The sequence below is a fragment of the Mirounga leonina genome, unplaced genomic scaffold, assembly GCF_011800145.1.
Source record: "Mirounga leonina isolate KUSES-001 unplaced genomic scaffold, KU_Mleo_1.0 Mir_454, whole genome shotgun sequence".
NCBI lineage: Eukaryota > Metazoa > Chordata > Mammalia > Carnivora > Phocidae > Mirounga > Mirounga leonina.
Window position 1 is genome coordinate 9,056,035 of NW_023270763.1, and position 21,037 is coordinate 9,077,071.

General features: G+C 48.6%; 1 protein-coding gene across 3 annotated transcripts; it reads left to right on the forward strand.

The window, feature by feature from the left end:
* Positions 1-2,602: 2,602 nt before the first annotated feature.
* CCL24 (C-C motif chemokine ligand 24) lies at positions 2,603-18,085 on the forward strand. Of its 3 annotated transcripts, none has more exons than XM_034988621.1 (5): positions 2,603-3,947; positions 15,700-15,801; positions 16,023-16,140; positions 16,875-17,082; positions 17,928-18,085. In XM_034988621.1, the coding sequence occupies exons 1-4, from the start codon at positions 3,893-3,895 to the stop codon at positions 17,041-17,043; spliced, it is 444 nt and encodes a 147-aa protein (XP_034844512.1). In that variant the 5' UTR covers positions 2,603-3,892; the 3' UTR covers positions 17,044-17,082; positions 17,928-18,085. The 3 variants fall into 3 exon arrangements, with proteins under 3 accessions (XP_034844512.1, XP_034844513.1, XP_034844511.1); XM_034988622.1 differs by lacking the exon at positions 17,928-18,085 and adding an exon at positions 9,064-9,142 and having other exon boundaries at positions 2,604-3,947; positions 16,875-17,896; XM_034988620.1 differs by lacking the exon at positions 17,928-18,085 and having other exon boundaries at positions 2,604-3,947; positions 16,875-17,896.
* Positions 18,086-21,037: the final 2,952 nt, after the last annotated feature.

The following is a 21,037-nucleotide window of genomic DNA, read 5'->3' on the forward strand; positions in this document are numbered from 1 at the left end:
TAGTTATCATATGTATTACATCTGTATATGTAATAAACCCCACAATAAAATATTTTTATTTTTGCTATAAACAGTCATATGTGTTTTACATAAATTAAAAGAAAAAAATTGCTTTTCCTGTTTCCCCACATATTTATCATTCCTGATGTTCTACATTCTTTCCTAAAGATCCAGATCTATAATCCAGCCAAATAGCACTCATCAGTCTTCATACTTGAATGGGGAGTTCCCATCTCATACCCACTAACTCAGGTAAGTTCTTGACAGTGCTTTTGGGCTGGCACACAGGGTGGGGATCGCTAAGCCCATCTTATGGGTAGGAAAACTGAAGCTCAGGGAGAGTTAGTACCTTGACCGCTCAGTGAGTTAGCAGAACTGAAATCCAAATCTAGGTCTATCAACTCTAGGTCCAGTGTCTTCCCTGGTTTCTCAAAGATTGCAAAGTAGTCAGAACTATTCCTGTTGTGTAGGCAGCTCCTCCGGTTGGAGTTATCATATTCTGGGAGACTGTGTCCATAAAGAGGTCATTCCTTGTAAGGAGCCATTCTTTAGGATTATTGTCCATAGTGGCAGAAACCAGGGAGTGGATGAGTAATGTGGGCTTTCTCATGTGCCTTGTCTTCCTGCTGAGATTATAAGCCTCCTGAGGGCAGAGATGGTTCACAGGCACAGTGTGAGGGTTGGTGTTGAGCTAATGAACAGGAGCTATTTCCCAGGAGTCTTGGGTGGATGGGACATCACTATCATCCCATTGCTCATTTCTGCTCAAGGCTTTGCAGTTTGCAAAGTGCTTTTGTGACTCTCATGAGTGCATGGAGGAAGAGCCTGTAGTCCAAGTCCACAAACCCCTCCAGGGCAGAGTCAGAATGCTGGCTCCAGCTTCCCAATGCACGGGGCTTCCCTGCCACACACTGTGTCCAGGAACCCTAAAAGCAAAATGTTCCCAAGTATTCCAACCTACTCCATGAGTTTCGGGGTCAAGTAAATGAGAAGCGTTCATCTGACACCAGACCCCACCCTTCAATATCTTTGGGCAGCCCAGAGAAGGAGCTAAGTCTCCAGCCTCAGGTTTTTCTGTCTTAGGGAAGAAATCCAGCTGTGTCAGTCCTTCAGGAAGAATGCTCTTTCACTTCTTTTAGCGAATTCCTCAGCGACCAGATTTTGTGGATCAGCAGAATCTGATTCTTCCTTGGCTTCTGTGTAGGAGCTATTTCTACAAGGAGGACTGGACCTAGCCACAGGCAAGCCAGGAAAACCGGGTGTTAAGTTAGGGCTTCCTATCTCCTTCTGCCTTGGGACTCCTTGCTGTCTTAGGAAGTGGCCTCAGCTGTGGCCCATCTGAAGGACTCCTGTGCACATGCTCAGAGGCCTTTCCTCCTCCTGCACTCACTTGGCTTTCAATGAGCTTCAGGTTAGTAAATATTTTCCAACCTCCCTCTTGACACTGCTCTTTCCCTCCTTGCATCTCTCAGAACTGAAGGACCCTGTGCGCTCTTAGAGAGCTTGTCCTGGGCCTCACCCACTGGTACACAAAGGAGGCTCACACCTACTTGGGAGAGCATTTCTTTCCAGCTCCACTTTCAGTGACATCAGGTTGAAAGCTTGAAATTGGCCATCTTAGGAGTATTTATACCATAGGAACCAGCAAATGTTACAAATCAGAGTTTCCCCCACAGAGCCATTTGTTAAACATTCACCAGCCCATCACCAGGCCCCATCTTACCTGTCTGTCAACTAAGATCTGCCAAGGTGCTTGCTGATAATCTCTGGTGTTGGTATCAGCTACTTCCACGTGGAATTCCTGAGTTCTCCTCCCCAGTAGGTCTGCATGGCCCCAGGGGGCAGGCCAGCCAGGTGGTCAGCAGGTGGAAGTCAAGCTAGCATCCCCTGAATTAGCAGGAACAAGGGGATATGGGCAGAGCATGCATAGTTTCTGCCACAGGCTGATACACACACACACACCACTTTACTTTAATACTTGTGGGTTTATTTCAATATGTATTGGAGAAAATACAGCCAGTATACTAAACCTGTAATTTCATGGATATTTTTGGATGAAGTTAATTTTTTAAAAACCATTAAGTATTTAACAGATTGGGTGGTGGGCTCAAACGGTAAAAATTATGGAGATGAGAGAATGGATGAAGTTGGTTGTTGGTGATGGGATACTAGGGAAGCATCTTAAGCAGAGGAGTGACCAGGGCTGGTTTGCATCTTAGGAGGGGCTTTCTTGCATCTGTGTGCAGAACAGCGTGGAGGGAGTCAAACTGGGAGGGAGCAGAATGGGTCTGAGGAGGGGCGCCTGGGTGGCTCAGTTGGTTAAGCGACTGCCTTCCGCTCAGGTCATGATCCTGGAGTCCTGGGATCGAGTCCCGCATCGGGCTCCCTGCTCGGCAGGGAGTCTGCTTCTCCCTCTGACCCTCCTCCCTCTCATGCTCTCTGTCTCTCATTCTCTCTCTCTCTCAAATAAATAAATAAAATCTTTAAAAAAAAAAAAAAAGAATGGGTCTGAGGAGGAATGGACAGGTCCAGGAGTTGTTAAATAGAATCAAGAAGAGTAGAGACATTATCAGATGTGGGGAGGCAGGACGATGGTACCTTCTCTGGACAGTAAGGAACGGTATACCAGTTGCATTTGGGGCAGGACAAGTGAGGTACCATAGGCTATCCCAGCCCCTGCCCCCAAACTCTCAACCTCACCTCTTCCCATCATCTTCCAGAACTCAGCACATCCCCTGTTCATTGGTTTTCTCCCTGCCCATGCTCTTCCCCTTGGCCTGGAATGCCCTTGACCATTTGTTCCCCAGAGCTCCTGCTTGTCCTTCTCTGAAGCTTCCCTGATCCCCAACGCAGAGCCGTATCTTCCCAGAGCCGTTGGCAGGCAGGTGCCTTGCACTAGAAATGACTTCCTATTATTAACATTTATTGCAGGTTAGGCACCATGCCAGGAACATTATGTACAGTGGTTCACTTTCTCTCTCCCCATAGTACCCCTGGGAAGCAGAAGGTTTCATCCCCACTTCAGAGATGACATAATGAAGGCTGGAAAGCCAAGATCTGAGCCCAGGCCTAATTGCCATGCTCTTAACCCCTCTGCTCCCTATGCCTTATCACACTATATTGTAATTATGTGTATTTCTCTTTCAGCGGACTCTGAGCTCTAATGGCATTGAGTCTAAAATGAGTCTTTCCCTTGATCCCAGAAACCCAGACCTGAGTGGGACTTCTGTATATGAAGCTTGAATTTCCTACTTGGACCTCTGCCAAGAGCTGTTTGCATGCCCCCTTGCTGGGAGTCTCACTAACATTCAAGGTGGTCAGATCTGTTTCTGGATTGCTTTGCCCATCCGATGTTTTCCCCCTTGAGTTCTACCTCTTAATTCTGATTCTGTTCCCCTTGAATCTCCAACACCTTGAAGGCAGCAATGACACTGAGACATACAAGGGGACCCCTGAGGCCCCTCTGGTCTACAGCTGTTCCAGTTTACCATGCAGACTAGGCCGGCTGGTTAGCAGTGACCTCGGGTTCAGCTGCTATTTGTCCCCTACTGTTTCTGTTAAATTGAGCTCTAAGGAGACCAAAGAGCAAGTTGCTTCATAACTGCCCCACTCAGGGCCACACCTCTTCCAAGACCAGGCTTAGGGTGTGTAGGGGAGAAGTCCATCCTGGCAATGAACTCACTGTGCTTTCCTGGTGGGGACGGCCCCCCACCTCCTGCGTCTGCACGTGTTAAAGTCTGCCTATTGCCGTGAAGCCAACTTCTCAAAAGTCCTTGTGAACCTTGGGCTCCTGAATTTCAAAGACGATCAAAGATAAGATGTGCAGGCTCCCTTCTTTGCCCAGGAGGCCCCTCCTCTCCTCCCACTCTCCTTGCCACTCCGGATCTGATAAATGAGGGAAAATACTTCCGCGCTTGGTGTGGAGGCTGTCACTTTGTCATCTCTAGGTAAGTGGCTCCTAGGACCACCCCAGGGTTCCCAGTCCTCTGTGACTGTGGGTGTGTTTGATGGTGAGGGGGGAAGTTACCACAGGTAGCAGTGACACCCCCAGCCTGCCTTCCTGCATACCCTGTGCTCCTCTGTCCTCCTCTCGTTTCCACTGCTTCAAACCCCAGACACTCTATCCATCTTCAGCCACCTTTGGTTAGGAGGTTGGGGCAGGGATTCAGGAGGGACCTGATGGAGCCTGAGCAAATGGGGTAGCAGGGAGGGTGGACAGGAAGGGATGCATTGGAGAGCTACTAAGGAAAGGGACTCTGCCTATTGGAAACAGCACCACACAGCATCCGGGCGCACCTGGTGCTGTGGCCAAGGTACATGTTCTTTACTAGGAAGACATAGGACCAGCCCTGCTGCATTATGGCCTCAGGGTCTTGAGCAAGTCATGCAGCCTCTCTGAGGCTCTGTTTCTTCCCCATGAAATGGGGACCCTAAGAGGATCAGGTAAGAGTTCAAAGGAGCCAAATGGGTCTTTAAGGAAATAACAGAAGGGATTCAGGTCTGGTCTGGTGGCAACTTGTCTCCAGAAGGTAGGCCTGGGATAGAGACCCTTGTTGAGGCTCAAGGACCACCCTCCTCTGGCCACCATCCTGGGAGATGGGCTTTCACATCCCCATTTTACAGCAAATGGGCTGTGCTTCCGAGAAGTTCAGCACCTTGCCCGGGGCCACAAAGAAAACAAGTAGGGGGCAGGGAACCAACCCAGGAACGTCTGCCTCTAGGGTTGTGCCATTTTCATGGCGCTACACCGTCCATGCCTGGGGCTGGGTGGGGGCATTTGACCTGTGCGATATCTCTGGGCCTGCATCATCCTCCAAGGCTCCACTAGAACCCCTGGGACTCTGAATCCCACAGCCCCAAATAGCTTTCACCTAGACCTGCTTTCCCTGGTGGATTCTACCCTTCCTCAAATGGCCCCATCCCCACCACGCACCCAAGTTTGAAACCCGAGTGGTATCCTGGACACCTCCTTCTCCTTCCTCAACCACCAGGGCACCAAATCTTGTCGAATCAATTTTCTGAGTAGTTCTCAATACCATCCCCTTCCTCCCACCCCCCACTGCCTCCACCTCTCTCACCTCCACTGCCTCCACCTCTCCCCCCAGCCTTCACAACAGTCTCCCTACACTGGCTGCTGCAGCCAGAGGGATTTCTGCAAAACTCCAGACTTGACCAAGTCACCTCTCCTCTTTGACCTCATGCCTGTGACCTCCAAGGTCTGGAACATCCCTCTCTACCAGGTCTCTACTGTTACCCTCCTAGGCCTTCCCACCTCAGTCAGCCTTACTCAGCTGAGGAGGCACCTCTTCTAGAACGTTCTTCTGCTGTCTAATGTGGCCAGGTATACCTCCTCCCTGTGGGTACCTACCACTTATACCATAATTGCCTTTGTCTCTCACGGCCCAAGGTGAATACCTCGAGGGCAGCCGCTGTATATAATTCCCTTCATGTGCCTAGGGTGAGCAAGGCATTTGGCGTACAGCAGGGAGCAATGAGTATGTGGATGGTTGGATGACTGGTTTGATTAAGTTTTATTACAGGGTATATGTGAGGGATTTCTTATCCCTGCCAAGAAATATATTTGCCTTTCAACAAAGGGGACATTATTTAGAAGGTAATTGTCCATGATCTGTATCAGACTAGCAGGGTGAGGAAGGAGAAATTTTTTCAACCCCTTAAAACCCATCCCGAGGGGCACCTGGGTGGCTCAGTAGTTAAGCGTCTGACTCTTGATTTCGGCTCAGGTCCTGATCTCAGGGTTGTGAGATCGAGCCCTGCATCAGGCTCCGTGTTCAGCAGAGTCTGCTTGTCCCTCTCCCTCCCCCTCTGCTTCTCCCCTCTATTCCTCCCCACCCCATTCTCTCTCTATCAAATAAATAACTAAATAAAATCTTAAAAAAAAAACAACCCATCCTGAAACAGCTGTCACCCAGCCCCAGGTCTCAAGAAAAAGACAACCCCAATATTGCTGGATATATATTCCAAGTCATTTTCCTTTTTCATTAAAGTCCATTCAAGAGCCAACAGAGCCAGATTGCCTTGAAAATCCAATTTTAGGGGCCCAGGAAGGCCCCACTGACCCCAAATATTTGCTCCTCTGCTGTCTAATGCCTGAAATGGGCTTAATTCTTCTATCTTATCTGATTCACACTGGATGGTGAAGACTTGAAGGTGTACCATGCTTTGAAGTTTACTGAAAGCTCTCATGTCCATAATTTCTTTGGATTCGCATGACTACGTAAGTCTACACCCCACCCCACCGCATTTCAGAGATGAAGAAATCCAAGCTTGGGAGAACTGAGTGATTTGCTCAAGTTCATCCAGCTGGTTTGTAGAGATCTGGGACTAGAACATTCCAACATACCATAGCTGTTCCTTTCCTTGACCCTCAGTCCAATTTCAAACCTTATTAGGAAACACACATGAAGTTTGGTTTTGTTTTAATGTCCTCCAGCTTTCTTCACTATCGAGTTACTGATTTTCTGTTCATAATTAGCTAGAATTTGTGGGGAAACCTACTGAGACAATGGAAATACCCCATTTCCCATCACCCTTTCACCTTCGAATTTTAGCATCCTTGGGTGATTTTCTAGCTCTGTCATTTCTTCTCTATCAGTTGGCATCCTACTGCTAATGGAGCTTCCCCTCTATTGGTCTGCTAGGGTTGCTATAAGGAAGTAACACCGCCCAGGGCTGGCGGGGGTGGGGTGGGGTGCGCTGCTTAAACAAAAGGAATGTACTGTCTCACAGTCTGGAGGCTAGAAGTCCAAGATCAAGGTGTGATTCTTCCTCAGGGCTGTGAGGGAAGGCTCTGCTCCAGACCTCTCTCCTTGGCTTATGAATGGCCACCTTCTCCACATGGGTCTTCACAAAATCTTCCCTCTGTGCATGTCAGCAGCTAAGTCCAAATTTCCCCCTTTTTATTGGGACACCTGTCATTGTGGATTACGGCCCACCCTACTGACCCCATTTTAACTTGCTTATCTCTGCAAAGACCCTGCCTCCAAATAAGATCACATTCTAGAATGTGGTTAGGACTCCAATATACATTCTTTTTGGTGGGAGGTAGGGCAGGTGTGGGGGTCACAATTCAACCCAAACATTTATTTATGGATTCTTACTTTATTCAATCCATCACTGTCACTATTACTGGCCAAATTGTCCCAGATTTGTCCAGTATGAGTCCTTGCAAGCTGCCACCTATGTCCTTTTGACTTAGCCCATGATTCTTTGAGCACTTTGCTACTTTCTGGCCCAAAAAGATGTTCTCTGCCCCAGGACTAGAATCGTTGCTTTTCCAAGAAATGTTTTTCTAGGTATGCTCATTGCAACTGGTATGTCATTGTTTCTAAATGATTGCATATATATAATCACTGATAACTCTGCTTCCATTCCAACATCCTTGGGTTCATTCTCTCCTTCCCCCTCTCCATATTTTCAATGCCCTTCCCCAGCAGTGAGAAACCTAGCTCCCATCGTCCTTATTTGCAGAGACCTAGAATACAAGAAGCCCCTTCTTGTTAAACTGTTGTCAGTCACTTATCTGTGGAGTGAATGCTTTTTTATCGCCCTTCTATAAAATAGTAGGTTCACATAACATGGGACAGAGGGAGTAAGAAGGTGCTGGGGACTGAGGAGGGTCATCACGGAAGAAAAAAAGAGTGAGGGGGACCTGGAGCCTCCATTCGATGAAGACAGCCATGGAACCCATTGAAGGAAGACTCCTTTTCTGCCTGCTTGTCAGGAAGTGTGTGCAGGGTAGGGGAAGGATTTGGGGAAAACCCACTGTCCCCGCCTGACTCTGCCCTCCTGGGTTCAATCTGATAAATCAGACTGTTTGATCGAAGCCAGGCCACAGAGGGGGAGGGAGGCAGGTGAGGTCTTTGAGAATGGGTATGGCCTCAAAAAAGTCACTAAGTCCCCACCATTTGAGCAAATATTTTGAAAGTTTCCTCAGCTTCTGCTCTCTTCTTTTTTCTTTAGTTCTTAATTGAGATAAAATCTACATAACATAAAATTCATTGTTTTAATGCCTTTAACGATTTTATTTATTTATTTATTTATTTATTTATTTATTTATTTATTTATTTATTTATTGAGAGAGAGAGCATTCAAGCAGGGTGAGGAGAAGAGGGGGAGGGAGAGGGAGAAGGATTGAGAGAATCTCAAGCAGACTCCAAGCTGAGCTCCGAGCCCAACGTGGGGCTTGATCTCATGACCCTGAGATCCTGACCTGAGCTGAAACCAAGAGTCGGACGCTTAACTGACTGAGCCACCCAGGCACCCCAATGCCGTTCAAGTGTACAGTTGAGTGGCACATTTGGTACAACCCTCACCACGATTTAGTTCTAGAACATTTCTATCACCCCAAAAAAGAAATCTCATCTCTCTCAACCCCCTCTTCTTCCCATTCCCCCCGCCCCGTCCCCCACCCACTAATCTACTTTACGTCTCTATGGATTTTCTCACTCTAAAACACTTCTTGTAAATGGAATCCTACACTATATGACCTTCTGAGTCTGACTTCTATCACAAAGAATGTATCCATACACTTCATTACTTTTTATAGCTGAATAAAATTCCACTGTATAGCTATGCCGTTTTTGTTTATACATTCATCATCTGATGAACATTAGACTGTTTACATGTTTTGGGCTACTACAAATAATGCTGCTGTGAACATTCATTGGCAAGTTTTGGCAGGAACATGTTTCCAGTTCTCTAGAGTATACCTTGGACTTGAATTGTTGTATCACATTGTAACCCTATGTTTGACTTTTTGAGGAACTGTCACATTTTTCTGCAGTGGTTACACAATCTTACATTCCTAGGAACAATGTATGAGAGTTCCTATTTCTCTGCCAACACTTATTTTTCTTTTTTTTCCATAGCTGGCTGTGTGAAGTGCTATCTCACTGTGGTTTTTATTTGAATCTCCCTAATGACTAATTATGTTGCGTTATCTTTTCATGTACTTCTTGGTCATCTGTATATTTTCTTTGGAGAAATACCAATTCAAATTCTTTGCTTATTTTAAAATTGGATTGTTTGTCTTTTCACAAGTGGAATTCTAAGAATTTTCTGAAGAATCAATCTGGATACTGGAATTATCAGATGACTTCCAAATATTTTCTCCCACTATGTAAGTTGACTTTTCACCTTCTTGATAGTATCCTTTGATTCACAAAGTTTTTTTTTTTAAGACTTTATTTATTTATTTATTTATTTATTTATTTATTTATTTATTTAAGAGAGAGAGAGAAAGTGAGAATGAGAGAGAGAACAAACAGGGGGAGGGGCAGAGGGAGCCTGAGAAGGAGGCTCCCCGCTGAGCAGGGAGCCCGGATGCAATGCGACGCGTGGCTGGATCCCAGGACCCTGAGATCATGACCTGAGCTAAAGGTAGATGCTTAATTGACTGAGCCACCCAGGCACCCCAATTCACAACATTTTTAATTTTAGTAAAGTCCAACTATTTTTTGTGTGCTTGCTTGTGTTCTTGGTATCATATCAAGGAAACTGTTACTTCATCCAAGGTCATCAAGATTTATTCTTATGTTTCCTTCTAAAAGTTCTATAGTTTTAACTCTTACATTTATGTTGAGTTAATTTTCACATATGGTGTGAGGGAGGGGATCCAACTTCATTCTTTTGCATATGGATATCCAGTTGTCCCAGCACCATTTGTTGAAAAGACTATCCTTTCCCATCAAATGGCTTTGGCATCCTTATCAAAAATCAGTTGCCTGTAAGGGCACCTGGGTGGCTCAGTGGGTTAAGCGTCTGCCTTCAGCTCAGGTCATGGTCCTAGGGTCTTGGGATCAAGTCCTGCATCGGGCTCCCTGTTTATCGGGGAGCCTGCTTCTCCCTCTGCCTGCCACTCCCCCTGCTTGTGCTCACTCTCTCTCTCTCTCTGTCAAATAAATAAATAAAATCTTTAAAAAAAAATCAATTGACTGTAAATGTGAGGGTTTACTTCTGGACTCTAAACTCCATTGATCTGTATGTCTATCCTTATGCCCATACCCAAACCATCTTGATTACTTCAGTTTGTAGTAACCTGTGAAAGTGGGAAGTGTTAGCCCCATAACTTTATTCTTCTTTTTCAAAATTATTTTGACCATTCTGGGTTCCTCGAATTTCTGTATGAATTTTAGGATCAGCTTGCCCATTTTCCTTCTCTTTCTTAGCCTTTCACTCCCTCACTACTCCCATATTTTTAACACCCTATATGGTAGTTCATGTTTCAGCTGCAAAACAAAAGTGGAGTCAGTGGTTGTGTGACCATGAGCAAGTTGCTTCACCTCTCTGTACTATGATATTATAATATCTACAGTACAGGGTCATTAGTGTAAAGATTAGATTAAATGCAGTAATATAGGATGCCTGGGTGGCTAAGTTGGTTAAGCGACTGCCTTCAGCTCAGGTCATGATCCTGGAGTCCCTGGATCGAGTCCCGCATCGGACTCCCTGCTCAGCAGGGAGTCTGCTTCTCCCTCTGACCCTCCCCCATCTCATGTGCTCTCTCTCTCAAATAAATAAATAAAATCTTTAAAAAAAAATAAATGCAGTAATATAGTAAAGCTCATGGAAGAGCCTGTGCGTTGTTTAATCATCTCACTGGCTTGTAAACAAGTTGTTGTAATAAAAATAAGAATGGCCAGGGGGGCATTTGATCTATGCTGGACTGGGAGCTAAGCACTTGACATGAATTATCATGTTCAATCCTCGTAATAATCTATGAGATGAAAATTGTTATTTCCCCTTTTATAGATGAGACAGGAACGGTAAGGCTCAGAGGAATTAAGTAATGTTGGTAATGCCATTGAAGAGCTGAGCAAAGACTTCCATCCTGGAAGGTGATATTCAAATCCAGAAGGTGGTCCTCCTGGGCCATGGTTACTGGGTTTAGGGAGAGGCTTAAAAAGGTGGGTTCTGGACTGAGTTCCAAGAAGTGGGTATTAGGAAACCTGCAGGTGCTTGTCACCCACAACCTGGAATGCACCAGGGGGCACCTCCCAGATTCTGCATCTCCCTCTCCTCCAGGCACTTCAAGTAGATCTAACAGGTGGAATGGAGCCAATTTTACCTCTCCTGGCTCCTGCTTTAGTCCCTCATCATCCCTCCCCTGGACAGCTTCAATAACCTCCAGCCGGCCTCCCTGCCCCAGTCCTTTCCTACCACGCCTACCAGTGGATCCAATCATGTCACTAGACCACAGATCTGACCTCTTTTAAACTCTGCACATCCAAAGCATGGGTGGCCCCGCTGCCCCCAGGATCAAGGCTGAGCTCCCAGGTGAGAGGCACTGCATGAACCTTGGGTTCAGACAGAACACAATTCAAATGCCGGCTCTACCCTTGCCTGACCTCTAAGGCTCAGTTGCCTTGGGGATGAAGTGTGGATTCATGGGGAGGAGGGATCTGAAGCTCTTAGCAACTTCATAGGCAAGCTGAGCCCTGCTCTTGTGCTGCCCTCCTGCCCAATCCACACCACCCTACCCTCACAACTGTCTACTCTTGCACTATTTAGGGCCACCGGGGCCAACTCTCCCTTTCTGGGACATGTTTTCAAGTATTTGGAGTCATTTCTTGTCCAAGCTAACAGCCCATTTCTTCCAGTCCTTTCTCAATGGGGTGTGTCTTGGAGTCCCCTTACCCCCTTGGCTACCGTCCATGGGCCCGCATCATGCAGCTTGGGTTTGGTGCTACATCATTGTTCTTGGGGTGACTCACCCAGGAGAGGCAACCAGACAGCCTCCCTTGCTGCCATTCCGCAAGGGCAGGACCACTGCCCCCTGCTCCCTGCCAGGCACAGTTCTGCCTTCCTCTCCTGTTCCTCTCCTCCCCGCTGCCCACTTAGTCTCCAACCTCCTCCTCCTCCCTCCTCTGCTGCCTGGATGCACGTTCGAGGGGAGAGGCCCTCAGAGGGCACGTTGGCCAGGTTTCTCAGGTTTCAGCTATTCCTGGGTCATCGTCACAATTTTTGTCCTATATCCACACTATTAGTCCTGTTGACCTACTTTATTCTATTTTGTCAACTCGTATTTTTTACTTTGGGAAAATCTTATGTTATATAAATATAACACCCCTTTATCATAGAGGGTCACCAAAATAAGACATATTTAAATTAACGTGAAATATGCCCGTTTTTGTATCACGTGGTCATGTGGCTGCCACACTCTGGGAAAACGCAGATCCAGCCACATCCCACTTCTCAGATGGAGAAACCACAGTGGGCAAGGAGCAGAGTCTGAGCTGGAGCCAGGGGGGTTCAGAGCACTTCACAGGGCCCCCCTTCTTTCTCCTCTTTCCTCTTCACCTCCTTTCCCCAAGTCTGCTCCCCTCCCCCTCCCCCCTTTCTTCTCCCTTCTCCCCTCCTCCTCCTCCTCCTTCTCCTCCTCCTCCTCCTCCTCTTTCTTTCTATTTCTGTTTTCTATTCTGCTTTCCTAGAACCTCCTTTTCTTTTGCTTTCACCCAAGACTGGGCACTTTTTTTGAAAGGCCTTGGGGAAAGAAATGGGGCATCTGGGTAGCTCAGTCAGTTAAGTGTCCAACTCTTGATTTCAGCTGAGGTCATGATTTCAGAGTCATGGGATAGAGCCCCGTGTGGGGCTCTGCACTCAGCACGGAGTCTGCTTGAGATTCTCTCCTTCTCCCTCTGCCCCTCCTCAACCCAGCACACTCGTGCTCTGAAAGAAAGAAGAAAGAAAGAAAGAAAGAAAGAAAGAAAGAAAGAAAGAAAGAAAGAAAGAAAGAAAGAAAGAGAGGAAGAGAGGAAGAAAGAAAGAAAGGGCCTTGGTCTCTAAAGAATGCACCCCACCCCAAACCCTCCTACCCAGTGACCTTCTGCTGTGCCATTCCCTCGGGTTTCAACATGCAGACAGCACAAGCTTCCTGCCCTGTTCAGCCCTGTCCTCGTTCTTCTCCTGCATGCTGCTTCTGCCTGATGTCTTCCTGCTCCTGCCGCACTCTGTCCCAGCACCCCTGAGTCAAAAAGCCCCCTCTGGATTGTTGAGAAGCAAATCTTCAAATGGATGTCATAAGATGGAATCATGGAAAGCCCCTGAATGTATAAAGGGCATCTCATTTAATGTCCCCCGTACTCTGCCAGGTGAAGATCATCATTGCTGGCTGCTGAGGGGAGCAGGATAAGTCACTCACCTATCTGAGCTTTAGTTTCTTGAGCTGAAAATGGGTAAAGTCACCCTATCTCCTTCCATTCATTCATTCATTCATTCACCAAGTCTTTGGGCAGGGGGCAGCAGAGGGAAAGAGAAAGAGAGAATCTCAGGCAGGCTCAGAGAATGGCTGGCCTGGCCCCCATCAGAGGACCTGCCTATTGATTCCCCCATGTATGTCCACACTGATCTCAGTCATGCTGGGCAGAGACCACGTAGGAGTCCTTGGTCAGAGTTGGTCCATCATATATTCATTCTAAAAACACTGGCCACGCAATAGCTGACCTGCATGGGAATTGGTGGGCATGGAAATGGGACATCGATCTTGGTGTCTGTGGTCCCATGGGAGACAGAGACACACAACTGGCTGTAATCCGGGTGATGTGTGGCAGTGAGCTCCTCCATCGGTGTGTGCTTGCATACCCTGGATGGCCAGAGCAGGGAGGCCAGAGAAAGCCGAGGATTCATTCCCATGAGAAATGGAATGGAGAACATTGGAGGGAGGGGCTGGAAATGGAATCAGCAGTTGACAAAAGTCCAAATATGGGGTCCCAGTCTGGGACCTGGAATGGGGGACAGAGTGAAGTGGGTGCCATATTCCACTCTGTCTGCCAAGGTCACCTCGGTTCCTAAGAACAGCATTGTTCAACATGACCTACAAAGCCCTCCTGCAGCTACCAGTTTCTTTTTTTTTTTTTTAAAGAGAATCTTTTTTTTTTTATTTTTTAAAAAGATTTTATTTATTTATTTGAGAGAGAGAATGAGAGACAGAGAGCACCAGAGGGAAGAGGGTCAGAGGGAGAAGCAGACCCCCCGCTGAGCAGGGAGCCCGATGCAGGACTCGATCCCGGGGCTCCAGGATCATGACCTGAGCTGAAGGCAGTCGCTTAACCAACTGAGCCACCCAGGCGCCTGCAGCTACCAGTTTCTTGACTGTCCAAACCTCAGCACAGCCATCAATTCCAAGCGCATCCCCCAGTTTCCTTCCAGCAGAGCTGGCCAGTTCCTTCAATGATCCCCCCTCCCCACCTACACCCCTTGTCTCAGGCTGGGGTTCTCAGAACTGACCCTGAAAGGAGGATTTGTGGGCAAGTGGTTCATTAGGCAGTGCCTCCAGGGGAAACCAACAGGGCAGAGGAGAAGCAGACCCAGGAGGGAAGGGGGGTCAACAGAGTCCTGCTGCACAGAAGGAAACTGGCTTGACCCAGTCGGGGTCTCAGGAAGCAGTGTAGGTCATGCTATATCTGGAGTCTGTATCCCTCCAGCAGACCTGTGTCAAGGTCTGCCCCGAGAATATAGATTTCTAGGTATTTCCCACTTTCGTAGAGCCTGCTGGCTAGGTGGCTTCACCAGCTTGGGCACTAGGAATGCAAGGTCACCAAAAGCCAGTATGTGCAAACAAGGTGAAGGGGTCCAAGGGCACATGAACATCGAGAGTGTCTGTTCTGCTCCACGTCCACTCGGTCAGCACCTGTAATTGCTTCTTACGCACACTTGCCCGCATATCTGTCTCCCCACTGGAAGCCTGGCACATAGCACATAGCCTAATAAGAGTTGGTGAATACTGGGCGCCTGGGTGGCTCAGATGGTTAAGCGTCTGCCTTCGGCTCAGGTCATGATCCCGGGGTCCTGGGATCGAGTCCCGCATCGGGCTCCCCGCTCTGTGGGAAGTCTGCTTCTCCCTCTGCCTCTCTCTCTCTCATGAATAAGTAAATAAAATCTTTAAAAAAAAAAAAAAAGAGTTGGTGAATATCAACTGATATTCACCTGGGTGGCTCAGTCAGTTGAGTGTGTGGCTCTTGGTTTTGGCTCAGATCATGATCTCAGGGTTGTGAGATGGAGCCCCGCATCGGGCTTCCCACTGGGTGTGGAGCCTGCTTGAGATTCTCTCTTTCCCTCTCCCTCTGCTGCCCCCCGTCCAAAGACTTGGTGAATGAATGAATGAATGAATGAATGGAAGGAGATAGGGTGACTTTACCCATTTTCAGCTCAAGAAACTAAAGCTCAGGGCGCCTGGGTGGCTCAGATGGTTAAACGTCTGCCTTCGGCTCAGGTCATGATCTCGGGGTCCTGGGATCGAGTCCCGTATCGGGCTCCCTGCTCCTTGGGAGCCTGCTTCTCCCTCTGCCTTTCTCTCTCGCTCTCTCATGAATAAAAAAAAAAAAAAGAAACTAAAGCTCAGATAGGTGAGTGACTTATCCAGGATCCCACAGGGAATGAACGGCACAGCAAGGATCCTCATTAGCCTTCTGACTCTGCATCCAAAGCTTCTGCACTTCACTTAGGCGAGGCAATCCTCTCTTCCCCCAGCCTTTGTTAGAATACACCACATAACCCCTGACTCAGCTAGGCAACCACTTCCGCTTCTCAGAATTCATAGGCCTCGAGGACTTTCAAGGCAATCTGGAGGGTGTGGGGGAGACTCCGTCAGAGCATGTTTCCTCCCAACTGCCCTTATAAAAGGCAGAGGGAGGTTGGGGTGGTCTGAAAGGAACCTGGCCCTCTTCTCCTGCACCCCAGCTCTAGGTGCTGAACTGCTTCTCCGGCACATGGCAGGCCTTGCGACCCTTGGGGCTAGCCTCCTGCTTCTGACCCTATGTGCCCACCGCATTGACCCTGCAGGTACGACCTCCAACTCAGCCCCGGGCTATCAGGCAGGTCAGTCATGCCGAGAGCATGGCTGGATGGCACAGCGGAGGGTGGAGGACCGACCAGGCTGGGTTTGGAGGGGAATGCTGGGGAGCAGCTGTCTGGAGGTGTTAGTGTAGGGGACGTGCTCCATCCCTGAAGCCCAGGCCTTGGACAGGCTGGGAAAGAACATGGTTCTCTCTCCCGTCTTTTAGGCTCTGTGCCCATCCCCTCTTCCTGCTGCATATCCTTCATTTCCAAGAAAGTTCCTCAGAACCGAGTGGTTAGCTACCAGCTGTCCAGTGCGAGTGTCTGCCCTGTGGCAGGAGTGATGTGAGTATCTCCCTCTCCCTGGACACCCGGCAGGAGAGGGGCAGGGAGAGATGAGCCTCCGGGTCACCACATATACTAGGCACTATCTGGGGACGTATACCATGATTGTAACTAACCCTCTGGACCATTTGGTGAGCTAGATAGGATTATGCCCATTTTACAGGTAACAACTGAGGCCCAGAGAGTTGACCCGCTCAAGGTCACTGGGACTCCAGATAACTTCATAGCTGCCTCTCACACAAGACAGCAAGTGTGAGCTTATTCTGTAACAGCGACCTGCTGCAGAAATGTGACCTTGGTATCATGAGTCATTTCACCCCCTGGCACCCCCTAGCTCAGAGCTGGCCTGGCACCGCCCCCTCCCTGCTCTGGCATCTTTATGAGTCACCTTTCCCCGAAAGACGTGTGAATTGGAGGTATCTGCCTTTTTTCCTGGGGAGTTTCAATGCATTTTCTCCTCTCCTCTCCTCCCTGTGGGTAGAGATTGTGTCTCTCTCTTCAGATCCAGCATTTTCTGAAGGCAGGGCCGGGCCTCCCCCATCGGACAGGGAGGTTGCCGAGGATGTGCAGAGATGCAGACACGCAGGGAGAGGACTGTGTGTCAGGACCTTGCTAGGAGGCCCCCCCAGGCAGCAGCTTGCCCCTCTGCGGGCCTCTACACTCCCTGCTCGTCTGGGGAAGTGGTCCGAGGTCCCTGCCACCTCTCAAGTGTGCCCTTGTCACCCTTCCCACAGCTTCACCACCAGGAAAGGCCAGAAGTTCTGTGGCGACCCCAGGCATCCCTGGGTCCAGAAGTACATGAAGAAGCTGGATGCCAGGCAGAAGACGGCGTCTCCTAGGGTCAGGGCAATGCGCACCAAAGCCCCAGTGCAGGGGAACCCTGGCAACACCACATCCATCTAACTGCCCCCTGGCCCTCCGCCTGGGGCCCGTGAGCCAGCGGTAAGAGGGGGAGAGCGAATGTTCCTGTTTCCTAACATCAGTCTGTAAAACGAAACCCGAGGCAGGGGAGGCTGAGCAACCGCTCCAAGCGTCCTGGGCCCCTTGCCTTCCCTGAGCTGGAGGAGAAGATTCTGGAAGGAAGGGGGTAGGCTTTCTCTGCTTCCCAGGCTCCATCAGGACCCAGGGGCATGAGGCCCGACCTGCAGACACACTTGGCCAGCACCTAAAAACTTAGCCTGTAGCTGGCTTCTGTGGGTCCTCTGGGCTTGTGGGACCCTGCGGGCTGACTGTCTGTCTGTCTGTCTGGGTACGGGCAACCTGTCGACAGCTGCAGCTCGTCATCACATTGCCGATGCCCTCAGCTTGTCCCACTTCCAGAAACCCAGATGAATAAAAATCCGAGAAAATACGGGGCTCCTTTGCCGTAGGTGCCGCCAGATCCCAGCCTTCCTTGCACGAGTCTCACAAGCTGTACATAGTGAAGTTTTTAGGGACTCATTGCCTTTTGTTATAAAACAGTCCTGGAGGATCAATTCCTTTGGGAAGATAGGGTTTGGAGGAGGTGGTCCGCTTTGTGGAATGGCCTTCTCTGTGCTGCTTTAGGGACAAAGACCTGCTATGCCTTTAAAGCTGGTCTTTCCCTACATTTGAGGATGGGAAGACGGAGTGGGGACTGTAGGGGGAGAGGGATTCCAGGGTTTTTTTGGGTTTTTTTTCCCTATGTATGAGATACCATGTGATGGAGATGTCAAGAGTGTGGAAACACTTGCTCTTCTCAAATAACGATCCAAGTAAAATGTGATTTCCCTTTGAAGGTGATTGTGTCTTGCTTGTTCTCTTCCTAGAGGGACAGGGTCAGAGTATGAACAATGGAGTGTGTGGCCCAGAGAGCATCCCGAGTTGCCCATCGGAAGGGGTTAAAGGCAGCCTGAGCCCGGGGCATCCTAGGAGTGGTCTTGGCCCACTCTTGGGAGTCCTGTTGTGAACTTTGTAAAACATTCATGCACAGCTGGATCCAATTAAATTTTTTTTTAAAGATTTATTTATTTATTTGAGAGAGTGAGAATGAGAGAGAGAGTACATGAGAGGGGGGAGGGTTAGAGGGAGAAGCAGGCTCCTCGCCGAGCAGGGAGCCCGATGCGGGACTCGATCCAGGGACTCCAGGATCATGACCTGAGCCGAAGGCAGTCGCTTAACCGACTGAGCCACCCAGGCGCCCCTCCAATTAAATTTTTAAAAATTTTTCAACCAAGCACATTATTCCACAAGGCTATTAAATGAAAAAGATGGTCTCTGGCTTCAGAGAATTAGGGAGAAAAATAACACACACACACACACACTCACAAATCAAGAGCAGTGTGGGTTTAGTACCAATCCTAGCTCATGAGCTGCATGACATTGACATATGCCACTAAAGTTCTCTGAGCCTCAGTTTCCCTCATCTGTAAAATGGGTACAATAAGCCCTTTCCACTTGGGGTTTTTCTGGAAGCAGACCCCAAAACGAAGATTTGAGTGCCAAGATTATGTGCGGGAGGTACAGGGAGTAACCTCAAGAGGATGGGGAGGTGATACAAGGCAAAGGAAGGTAGCCAGTAAGGGAGCATCATCGGGCAGAGAGCAATTAGAGCTGACGCCTCTGGAAAGTGGTGTAAGACCCACCTCCTCAGCATCACAGCCCCTCTCCATGGGTCATTGCCAGTTGTGGGGAGGGGCGCACGTTCTGCAGCCTTCCATGGCTGCAAATAAGCCTTCAGACAGTCTGCAGAGCCCACAGAAGGCGTGACCGGAGACATTCAGTATGCAGCCGCTCTCGAGGTTCTTATAACTCCACTTTGAAGCAGGATAGAGTAGTGCTAGCAGTTCAAAGGAGGGGAGGTTCTGGTGTGTGTTGAGGGGAGCCTGCAGAAATCTTAGCACAGAGTTGGCATCTGAATGGTGACCAAGATTTCACTCTGGCAAGAAGAGCTTTTCTGTAGGGATGGACAAGAGCTGGAGCATGCAGGGATGAGAGACTGAAATGCAAATGGACAATGGCCAGGCTGTAGATGACAAGAGAACTCTGACCCACGGTCCTGGCAGCAACTAGCCCAGAACCATCACAACTTGGTTGGAGACTGCCAGCTTCCTATTTTTTCCTCCCTTTTCCAACTCAGGATCAACCAGAGAGAGCCAACTATATTCCCAAATCAAACACACAAGATGCTTGTTTCTCCGTGCCAACCCCTCCAACAGAAGCACACCTGTGCCTTCCCTTTTGTCCACTCTGGGGCTCCCCCAATCCCTGGCCTGTCTGTGAGTCTCTGCCAAACACAAATGAGAGTGGCTGCCTCTCTTGCTGTAGCAAGCTCTGAATGAAAAACGTGTTTGTCTTCATCTGGATGGTCTTTGTTTCTTTCCACAAGGAAGTTGTATAGGCTGGCCTCACTTTGCACATCTGTAAAATGGGCATAATAGAAGGGTTTCGCTCACGGGTTGATTGTGAGGACTCAGTAAGGCATGAATGCGTGGGAAGCACTTAGCTCAATGCCTGGCACATAGTAGAGGCTCAAAAAATATTAACTGGGGGGCATGGCCAAGCCCAGCTGGGAGGCAGAGAAGCTGAAGCTGGTCTTGCTGAGGCCAGGGCATCTGGCTGACACTTTTTTTTTTTAATTGAAGCTTAAGTGACATTCAATATTCTGTATATCATAGTGATCTGATATGTTTATACATTACAGTATGGTCCCCACAATAAGTCTAGTTACTGTCTGTCACCCTTCAAAGTCATTATAATATTTTTGACTATATTCCCCATGCTGTACGTTACATCCCCAGGACTCATTTACTTGATATTGGAAGTTTGTACCTCTTAGTTCCCTTCACCTCTGGCTGACACTTCTGTGGCCATTCCAGCAGGCTCTATCTCATTTCTCTGGTGGCCTTTTTTTTTTTTTTTAAGATTTTTAAAATTTATTTGTCAGAAAGAGAGAGAGAGAACACAGGCAGGGGGAGCAGCAGGCTTACTGCAGAGCAGGGAGCCCGATGTGGGGCTCACTCTCAGGACCCTGATATCATGACCTGAGCCGAAGGCAGACGCTTAATGACTGAGCCACCCAGGTGTTCCTCTCTGGTGTCCTTTAAATGTGTCCGGAGAAAAAAGGCACTGGTCAAGATGATGACTGCTTGAGCACTTGAACTGTCCACCAAAAGTCCTGCCCTGCCTTTGTCTGGTCTTGCTCCAGAATGTGAACCATGCCCATGGATGGCCAGTCTTTTTTTTAAAGATTTATTTATTTATTGGAGAGGTGGGGTGGTGGCAGAGGAACAGAATCTTCAAGTAGACTCCCCGCTGAGCTCAGAGCCCCATGAGGGGCTTGATCCCATGACCCACGAGATCATGACCTGAGCCGAAATCAACAGTCGGACACTCAACTGACAGCCGCTCATGCGCTCCCTAGATGGCCAGTCTTATGCAATGACATGATACCCTCCTGCCCTGCTTCTGGACAGGCCACCAGCACAATGACACCGAGTCACCCACACTCTTTCTCAAGCTCTCTTGGGAGGGAGACATTCCGGAGATGGAGGGTGTTCTAGGAGCTGACCAGGGAGGGACTGGGTTCAGTTTGTGGCCATGTTAGGGCAACGTTGGCCTGCATTTGGGAGAACACCCCACTCCCAGCAAAACCTGTCATATGATTCATTAAAAGTGAGTTAAAAGCTCTTTCCTAAGCACACAGCTGGTATATTCTATCATAACCCAAGAGCAGAACAGGAAGGGAGCACTTGAGTCCTTGAGGCCAAGGGGTGGGAGAGAGAACGAGACACCTACCAGCTGTTCTCCATCCTGACTGGGCTTTGAATCAGCTGTGAAGCTTTAAATCCAGACTCCTGGGCCCCACCCCACATGCACTGACTCAGACTCTTGCCAGAATGCGGCCAGGAAATCAGCAGTCTTTTAAAAAGTTGCCCAA

Excerpts from the sequence above, each read along its gene's own strand:
- CCL24 (XM_034988621.1), top strand. The coding sequence starts at position 3,893 with ATGAGGGAAAATACTTCCGCGCTTGGTGTGGAGGCTGTCACTTTGTCA. Across the intron at positions 3,948-15,699 it reads TGTCACTTTGTCATCTCTAG|CTCTAGGTGCTGAACTGCTT; the intron begins GTAAGTGGCTCC and ends CCTGCACCCCAG. Across the intron at positions 15,802-16,022 it reads CCACCGCATTGACCCTGCAG|GCTCTGTGCCCATCCCCTCT; the intron begins GTACGACCTCCA and ends CCCGTCTTTTAG.